General features: G+C 35.6%; 1 protein-coding gene across 1 annotated transcript in view; it reads left to right on the plus strand.

Annotated features, from left to right (window-relative positions):
- YIPF7 (Yip1 domain family member 7) overlaps positions 1-10,291 on the plus strand; it is a 24,919-nt gene extending 14,628 nt beyond the window's left edge. The window contains exons 4-6 of the mRNA XM_081812427.1: positions 2,652-2,799; positions 7,095-7,276; positions 9,879-10,291. Of these exons, the coding sequence (XP_081668553.1) occupies positions 2,652-2,799; positions 7,095-7,276; positions 9,879-10,041 (493 nt within the window). The 3' untranslated portion in view covers positions 10,042-10,291. The remainder of the gene's footprint in view (positions 1-2,651; positions 2,800-7,094; positions 7,277-9,878) is intronic.

Here is a 10,291-nt window from a genome sequence, read left to right on the forward strand (position 1 = left end):
AAAATGCTGCATTGAACATGGGAGCTCATATATCTCTTTGATACCCTGTTTCCGTTGCCTTTGGGTATATATCCAGAAGCTGGATCATATAGTAGTTCTTTTTTTTTTTTTCTTTTTAAACTGGCCAGGTTCAGGGCTCAGGTCATAGCCTCTGGCTGCCACCCGTTGCTGCCCTGGGGACTGACTTGCAGGGCTCCATGCTAAAGCCACCATCTCTAGGAGCCCGTGTCCTCCAGCTGTAAGTGGACTTGTTGTCAGCCTGGCCTGGGAAAGAGCCACAGTGGGGCGGTTGGAATGCCAGAGCCCTATTATTTATTTATTTATTTTAATTTTTGAGGAATCTCCATACTATTTTCCACAGTGGCTGCATGAATTTAAATTCCCACCAACAGTGCACAAGGGTTCCCCTTTCTCCACATCCTAACCAATACTTATTTCTCCTCTTTTTGATAATAACATTCTAATGGATGTGAGGTGGTATCTCATTGTGGTTTTGATTTGCATTTCCCTGAGGACTAGTGATGTTGAGCACCTTTTCACGTACCTGTTGGCCATTTGCATGTCCTCTTTGGAAAAATGTCTATTCAGGTCCTCTGCCCAGTTTGTAATTGGATTGTTTGTCTTGGGGAAGAAACATGGGTTCTTGAATCAGATTCTCCAGTGTTGAAACGTATATTTTCTGCTTCTACCTCTGTGACTTTGAACAAATTCTTTATATCTCAAAACCTCAGCCATCTGATGCACAAAATAGGAATAAAATAATAGTCCTAGCCTCATTACATGTCTGTAAGACTAATGCATACAAATTTTGTAGAGCTCACAGCAGAATTTGGTGAAAACAGTAAAAAAAAAAACCACCAACAACAAACAAAAAAACCCCATTCAATTCTTTTTAGTTGAAATGCACTGTTCTTTACAGTAGTTTATCTCTAATTATTCTGGGCCTCTGCCTTACTCTTATTCAAATTTAAAATGATAGAAGGAGAGTAGCCAGCTTGATTATTGGTTCCTAATAAAGTCATGTTCTTCTCCTTTTTGAATGTTCTTTTTTTCTACTCAAGATACATCTTAATGTTTATCTTTATAGAACTGGTGAGAAAAGAAACTGATGTGGTGTTAATATTTATTTCTGTATTCAGTGGATGTCAGATGGCTGGGTTTTTTAAAAAAATGTTTAAATAAAAATGTAAGAGGGGCAGGATCTAGCAGAAGGGTCTGTGAGGTGGCAGTCAGAATTACTTAAAAACAAGGCATTGGGGGAAAAATTAGGTATTTCTAAATGAATTTGGACTCAAGGACACTGAGCCCCACTGATTTGGAATATTTTATTCTACCACCAGCACTAATAAAAGGGAAAGGTTAACTTTGTCTCAAGAATTTAATCTTTGGGTACACAGACTCAACCACACTAAGGGAAAGGTTAACTTGTCTCAAGAATTTAATCTTTGGGTACACAGACTCAACCACACTAGCACTGACCTTATTAAAATATGAGCGCATGAAAGAGCCATCCTCTTTTCTCCTTTGTGGAGGTTCAGGCAGTTAGCATAGAACTGCTTTTGTCATCAGGCAGGGTGGAAATAAAATCCCAGACCTGGGCTAAATACCTTTAGTTTAGATAATACTGCTAATTAAACAATTATACCATGTTTGATATAAGTATGATATGATTTCAAAAGTGTTGCAGGATTTTCTGCCTTTAGTACCCACAGTTCTTGGTCACACCACTTCGAAGAATGAGGAGGTAGACCAGAAGAGTGGTGGGCAGCAAAGCAAAGTATATTGAGTGATAGTATAAAGCTCCTGGAGAGGGTGGAGGGGCCCAAGAGGGTTGCCCTTGGAGTTTCTGAGTTTAGGGGTTTTTATGAGCTCTTTTGCAGAACTATCTTAAGCAATCAGGGTGTGCCGAGTCATGCCAGTCAGGGCTTTGGTCAGGTATCCATCTACCTATTAGGTTAATGTCAACATACTGATGGTTTCTTTTTGCTGACAACTGGGGCTTATGTCTTAATTGCCCACTGCCTGTGATAATGACAGATGGTTTGTGGCTAATTGTCTTATTTTAGGATGTTTTGCAGAAGTCATTTCTGCAAAGGCTGCAAAGCAGAATGCTAGTGTAGTCCTGTTTAAGCTGCAAAACAGGATGTTAGTGCTGTTTTAGCTGTCCTGACTCCATATTTTTCTTGTTGGGGACCCTGGCCCTGACTGCCTAACTGTCTAACTAACTCCTAACAGTGTTATCAAGGGAAAATGGGGGAAAAGGAAATATCTAAATAAGCAATAGGATGAGACTTTCGGTCTGTTAGCTACCATTTTATTTTATTTTATTTTTTATTGTAGAACATCTATTTCCCAATTTTCAACTAGATTTTAAGCTTATATTTGGTGCATAAGGCAGGGAAATTTTTCCTTGGTGTAATTATTTCTCTAAAATACTTCTTTAGTTCCTTGTTTGGGAACAACAAATCTTTTTTTGTTGTTTTTGTTTTTGTTTTTTAAATTAACTACATATTGCATGGAACTTTAGATTTTGAAGGTGTAACAATCAGATTAAAGTGCTAAGTAAATTGATGAGATATGTTAAATTTAAGTAAATATTATTCATGTTTGTGTTTTATGTTTGTATTATTACCTTTTTTTTTTCTTTTTGCAGAACTTGGAATTAATTTTGATCACATATGGCAAAAAACCTTGACCGTGTTAAACCCGCTGAAGCCAGCAGATGGCAGCATTATGAATGAAACGGACCTCAATGGGCCCATCCTGTTCTGTATCACTCTAGGAGCTACCTTGCTTCTGGTAATAGCGGCAAGCACCAGATTTTAATGTGTGTCCTTTCAAGTGTCGTTTTCAAAGAAGTGTTTGTTAAAACAGAAGAAAATGTGTTACTTTATATAGTGTAAATTGTTTAATTCATAACTACACTTTTTTTGGGGGGGGTGGGTGAGAGAGACATAGTTAATTGAACCCTAGTGACAAAGAGAAATGGCCCTCAAGTATTAGGACAGATAAAATATAAATGTAAACAGAATTTCAAAAATCAAATCACCAAGCAAGTTTTCAACAAAGCAGGCGATCCCTTATGTCTTTCTTGTTATTCAGAAAAGATTGTCAATCTGAAATATTTGAAGGAACACATGGATTTGGGAAACAGAGGCCCAAATTTTATTTCTTGTTTTCTGTGACATTTCTGTTGTGACACCAGAGAAACCCCTTCTCTTTGCTCATCATTTTCTTTGCTGGGGTGTACCTATAGAATATTTCCAATACTCTGTGAGGTATGAGTAAGAGATGAGTCGCCTTGTTTCTGGTTAGGTTATTATGAGTACATTACTTTGCAATGATAACCAGTGATTTGTTTATTCAATCTATATATTTCTCTGTTATTTGAGTTTCCTGCTTGTTATATAGGCAATTTCCCCCCCTGACTTTACCATTTGTCTTGTGTATGGGCCTCTTTCTTTCTTTAAATCTGGAGTAATGAGATTGAGTCCCCAAAGAAGTAAAGAAAAACACATTTCCACCCAAGCTAAGTTTAGAAGACATTTTAGCTCATACTTTAGAAAAATGTTTCATTTAAAGAAAAAAGAAGAAAAAGAGAAAAGTCTATGATTTTAAACCAAGGAGGTAATGACCATATGTTAAAAACAGAGGATGAAAAAGATGGTCAGGCCAGTTTGAAAAGTGCAGTTTCATTAAGGCACAAAGAGATAAACTTGACAGGAGAAAGAATACAGGAAATTAAAAATTCTAGGAAAAGCCCTTAAAATAACTGTTCAGTCCACTTCTCTATCTCTTGGCTATCCACTTTCCATTAAGTGTTTTTTCTCCAATGTAACTACAGTTTTCAAAAGTAGACGTAAAATGTATTTGCAACTAAATAAATTTTCACTCTTTATTTATTAATTTACTTTATACCAATCAAAATACTGATAGCAATCTAGTTTCTGCATGGTGATATGATTAATAATCACATCATATTTATCCAATACAATAGTATTTCGTGATAGCATCTTATTTCTTCCTTTGAACTGCAGCAAATGCAAGTACTCTGTAAATCAAACACTATATCAACTAGAGTTTTAATTTAGTCTCTAACCTCCCTTCTGTCTTTGTCACAGTAATTTGATAATCTTAGCTACACTAAGTTAATACCATGTCAATTAATCAAATAGAAACAATCAATTTAATATATTAACCCATATTTCTTTTTCAAGTGATTTCTAATATAACAACTGTTTGTTTTCTTGTGGAAAATGTTACCATTTCCTTAAAGGAAAACATTAATCCCATTAAGATCTCTTTGGGGTGTGTAATGTTAGTCGGAATTATTTAAATATCCTCTTTTTTAAGTACAAAGCAATATAGGCAAAGAACTCAACTGGAAGTGAGAAAATTGGATGTACCCTTAACTTTGCCTCTAGGTATGATCTTGAAATTTTTGTTTCCTATTTCTTCATTTTGAAGACAAAAAACGTTTATGTAGGTTCCTTTCAGTTCTAAAATTTGGAGGAATATGTGAAAGTGCATATTTTCTGAAACATTTTAAGCAGACATTATCAGTTTAATTTTACCATTAGACATGATTACTTCAGAATTGATTCTAACACATGTAGAGCAATAAGGACCAAAAATAACAAAAAAATCACCCAAGTATATACTAATGAAGTCAGATTTCACTCAGAGACCGTTTGAAGCTAAACTAACCATGCCCTGGATATCTAGAATTAAAATGTAAAAGAAAAGTTTATGGGCTGGAATATGCATTATACTAGAGAAAGCAAAACTAAATCCAAAACAATATTCAAATTGTTCATTTTCTCCAGAGGCATAAAACTTATAGTTATATACTTATCATTTTTATGATTTATGTTGACGTAAGGCATGACACAATATCTTTTACTGGACTTTCTTCATGTTGAAGAAGGCGACCCAAAGAGGACAGCCTCAAACAGTTAGCATAAACTTAGTTGTATTCTTGCTCTCAAAATTATTTTCACACCCAAAACAGAGAAGATAAGTGGTTTAGAAGTATGGCTCCATTTAATTTTTCCAGTAGATTGAAGAGTATAATCTGGAAAAGGAACATGCATGACCAATGTAAAAGCATAATCAGAAGAATAATGAGTATTGCAAATCCAGATATAGTAATGAAGATGGTACAGGGAGGACGAGTAAAGTTTTGAGGTTAAGAAGAAATGGAACATTTGCTTTCATTTCAGTTACAAGCCCTTTTTTAGAATTTGAAACAAATTAAAAATGGCGGTGGCCCCTGCCAAATGGAATTACAACTTAGAATGGATAAACTAACAAGAAAAGAGATGAAGAGAAAAGTCACTAACTGATATTGAAAGGGACAGTTTTATTATCAAATTAGTTTTGTCCACCCTTTGTATACCCCACCCTATTTATAAAACTGCGTGGGGTCAGGAAGGTCTAGCTCTGTGTCCTTTGGTTGTGAGGAAGTGCCCTTCACCATTACAACTGTTGCTACCTCAGAATTAGCCCATCCAATTAAAATATTAAGTAGGATGTTTCTCTAATCCATTAAAGTGATTTTAAATAGTCACTATTTTCCAAGTGGAGCAAACTCACCCAATAGAGCAATAACTGAGTGATTCTTAAGCATGTCCATTAGCATTATTAGTATTATTTCACAAGATAGCCGTGAGAATACAAAAGTTACTCAATAAGAACTCGTTATGGCTAATGCAGAAGAGAATTCTGCAAGCATAGCCCAGGGACATTTTGTGAAAGGACTTGGTAGTGACCAATCTCCCCATCTGTGTAGAGGCAGAAGAATTCAAAATAGCTAGACAATTTTGAACATTAAAATGGTCATAATATTCTCCATTAATTAATTGCAAAGTAAATATCTCTTTACTCTGTAAGATATAAAGACTGTACAGATAACTGCCATGGAGAAGAAAACATGACAGCTAAAAAGCTCACTCTCTGAATTTATCAAATCCTTCATTGTTTTGCACGATTCCCATGAAAAACAGAGTCCACCTATTCAATATTTATCCAGAATTTCTAATCAGCTTTATGTAAATAGAAAAACTAAATGCGTTCTTTACTGGAGCTTTGGCATCCTCGGGTAGCAAACATTAAAATATCCCCTGTTGAATCAACAGTAGTTTGTGACTTTCTCTGGGTGAGTTTAATGGGACTATTTCAGCTCCCAATCCCTAGTGCCTGTGGGAGATGGCTGTTTTTATGAGTCCTCAGAAAATCAGTGTTGTATCCTGAACACTACTGATTTCCCTTTAACAGTACTTCTTTTATGATTCATTACCAGTTGGTTTATATAAACCAGCTTTTCATAAGGTATGTTCAATTAAACTGGTAATAAAAATTAAGAAAACAAAGGATTCTGTGGTCAAATAAGTTTAGGATATGCTAGGTTAAGTAAGTCCCATTATCTTAAGACTTGTGAGAGCTCCTATAGATGTCCAGGATCTAACTTTAGAGCAAAACTGACTAGGTTCAAAGCCAAGTTCCACCACTTAACATTATTTTATTTTGGGCAAGTTACATATTCTCTGCACCTTAGTTTCCTCATGGGTAAAATGAATATAATAATTGTACCTATCTCATAAAGTTGTTGTGTGGATTAAATAATTTAGTACATGTGAAATGCTTAGAATAGGATCTAACAGTAAATCCTATAGATATTTGCTAACATTACTAATTTGCCTTGTAAAATCTTCAAGATGAAATTGGAATCTTTTTCATTAATTAATTAGTTCATTTAATTATTTAACAAATAGGGGGAGAAAATATATTCTTACTTATATCTTGTACATCTAATAGGTGATCTATGATTAAAAAAAACACCTAAAAATTTTTCATCTTTTCTGTGGCATGCATGTGCCACCCCAAATATAATCAGTAATGTTTGTTTTCAGGACCCGAATTCCTACGATAGCCAGTGTTTTTTCCAGAACTCCCAGTCTCCTGATGGCTGTACCTGAGAAAGACATGAAACAGTGTTGGGCTGATTGATTCTAAAATGCTCTCAGCTCTGTTGATGTTCCAATTTCCTCTTGATGTTTGTTGTGTGTTCACCTGTGTTCTTCCCATTGTTTCAGGCAGGAAAAGTTCAGTTTGGTTATGTGTATGGCATGAGTGCCCTAGGTTGCCTAGGGATTCACACCTTGCTAAACTTGATGAGCTCCTCAGGGGCATCTTACGGCTGCGTGGCGAGTGTTCTGGGTTACTGCCTGCTCCCTATGGTCATCCTGTCCAGCTGCGCCATCTTCTCTTCACTGCAGTAAGTGTCTGCGTGCGCTCATGGACCCCACATGCACAGTCCTCTCTCAAACTTGCCACACCAGGGTAACAGTTAACCTCTTTCTGATCTTTTTGGGAATGGAATTGGGGAAACTTTGGCTATTAAAAGCTACAGACAAATTCAGGAAAGTAAGTCAGTTTTGGCTCAGGTACTGTTCCTATTTGGATGATTCAAACAATAAATTAAACCAAGTTATCTGTGAAAGTGGCACTTTGGAAGTTGTTGCCTTCTTCAATATGAACTATTGTCCGGGGTAATAGAACAGCGACAGAAAATTCACTTGTTTGATTTTGGAAGAGGAAGTGCCTGGTGAGCATTGACAAATTGCTTCAGCTCCCAGGCACTCTGCCTTCTTGGCAGCAAGCAACTGTTCTTTCTCAGCTGGGCTCCCTGCAGTGAAGAATTCCCAGGAGCCCTGATGAGGATATTAATGCTGGAGAACTTTATAGCATATATGCTCAGCCAATAGATTTTTTTTTCTTTTTTACTTTCTCGGAAGTTAGGATTTGCAATTCAAAACTATTAATGAGGATCCAGTAGATATGTTTCTGTTGGGCAGTTTCCCAGGGCATATGCACATCACTACCATGGTTTGGGGAGAGCAAGTAATTACATAATCCTTTGTCCCCTACATGCTCTGAACCCAATAAACTTTTGCCATCAGTGTTCATTCTTCTATATCCAAGGAGGCACAATTTGCATTTTTTTTGAATGATCCACATTTTAGGTTATTAACACTATATTGGATAGCATATTATATAAAGAATGTACCAGTGTCAGAGGTAGACATTTTAGGAGAGCCTTTAAAAATTTTGTTTAGATATCTCATATAGTTTTTTTTCATAACATTATTGAGAGTGACTTAGTTGGAAATGCTACTTTGTTTTAAATGGTCTCTATTATTTATTTATTTATTTATTTATTTATTTATTTATTTATTTATTTAGCTCGAGTGAAAGGGGCAGAGGGAGAGGAGAGAGAGAATCCCAAGCGGGTTCTTTAGCAAGCTTTTCCATTTACTATGTTGTTTGGTACAGATATTTGGCATGTTAATACAGAACTTAGTTCTACAACTTCTATTTTGTTAAATGCTTCTGCCAAAGAATGCTATAATGATTTACCATCTAAAAATTTTAAGTTTAAAACATTATTTCCAGCAAAGTTAAGGCTTGGAGCATCTCAAATGACTCTAGATTATTAGGGGAAGAAAATAAAAACTAAAATGAGATTTTGAGAATCATCAGAAGTCTGGACCTTTTTTCGATATTCATTCTGAAATGATAAAGGATGATTTAGAAATCTTTTAAATTATATTAAAGGAGAGTAAATGATCCAACCCCTAAGGCTATTACACTGAAATTTCCTTTTTGGACATATTACTATATCATTCAAATCAGTCATATATAATTTTACAGTTTTGTTCATAAAAACCTGCATATTAGGTTGACCTATAAATTATTCCTGATAGATATTAATTAAACCAATGCATATCATATTTATTAGAGTGCACTTGAAATATTTTTGGTTTATTTATAATCCAAAGCATCATAAGCTATACTGTACAATTTTTCATTTGTTTTTCTTTGGTTCAGTTATTAAAAGTAAAACTTTTGTCATTTTCACAAATAATAAACATAATTCTCAACTTCAGATTATACCAGCATCTAGTGAGACAGTGTAGTTTGATGGTGAAAGGAGCAATGTGCCATTAGGAATTAAGAGATCTTGACCTAATGCCCATTTCACTGTGTAATTTTCCTCAAGTCACTTCATTGATCTAAAGCTGGGGACTAGATATCTTGTGATCTTTTGTAGATCTTATAGCTTATTTTTCTAAATAATGCATTCTTTTTTGCACATAAGGAGAGAAATTCACTCTTTACTCCCATATCTCCTCTTTTATCCCCATGGTGGCTAGATTTAACTACCTTATTTGCCCATTTCTTCTTAAAGAGCCAATTGCCTCCACAGTTATTTTTGAAGATATCAATTTGAACAAATCCATTCCAATACTCTAAAGAATCCACAATACACCTACAAAAGGAATCTTCAGCGATGAGGTGGGAGGCCACCATCGCTCATTGGGTTCCTTACTTGAACAATGTCAGGCTTTGCTATCTCAGAAACTTGAAAAGCGGACCTGGGCGCAGTGGGGACGAGGACCCCTACTGGAAAGCAAGTCCAGTTATCTTTCTGCCTCATACCGTGCACCAATTTGGGAAGACAGTGTAGGAAAATGAATCTGTAACTATTAAAGAGGAACCTAAGCATAGTTTTTATAAAAGATTTTCAGGAGTTGGGATTTGAATGTTGACAGATGAGGGTAATTGCAGGTGAATTTTTGTACTCCTATTAGTTCAAGTTTTACTGAAGTATAGAATGTTTACCTCTGATGGGGAATCTGACTTCCAAATTTTCAAGCTGGCCGAAGCTTTTGACTTCATACAGTTCTTCACCCTCATTTTGCAAATGGAGAAAGTAGTTATAAATATTGTACCAAGGACATTTCAGAGGCAGCTCTGAAACAATAATCTCCTTTTCTCTTGATATAAGGTAATCATCTCTTTTGTCTTTGCTATAGGGGCACCTTTGGAACTGTGTTGGCTCTGGTCATCGTTGGCTGGTGTAGTCTCTCAGCTTCCAAAATCTTCAGTTCAGCCTTGGGCATGGAAGGACAACAGCTTCTTATTGCCTACCCTTGTGCCTTACTTTATGGACTTTTTGCCCTCCTAACAGTTCTCTGAAGAGCATTTGAGATGGTGTTTCAAGATTCTATTTGTTTCCTGTTCACATTATCCTGGAAATGTATTAGCATTCAAATTTGGTAATATGATTTCTGCTTTATTTCTGTTGAGAGAATAATAGGCAAAGAGATAAAATAGCACTTAAGGATGGTACTTTAATAACTTGTTTAGTTTGAATGATGTTTTGCTTTTTGGTTTGGTGCATTAAAACATTTTAAAATGCTTTAAAATAAAAGGGGATATAGTTGTA

The sequence above is a fragment of the Leptonychotes weddellii genome, chromosome 2 (assembly GCF_054177405.1).
Source record: "Leptonychotes weddellii isolate Sample4059 chromosome 2, ASM5417740v2, whole genome shotgun sequence".
In the NCBI taxonomy this organism is placed as follows: domain Eukaryota; kingdom Metazoa; phylum Chordata; class Mammalia; order Carnivora; family Phocidae; genus Leptonychotes; species Leptonychotes weddellii.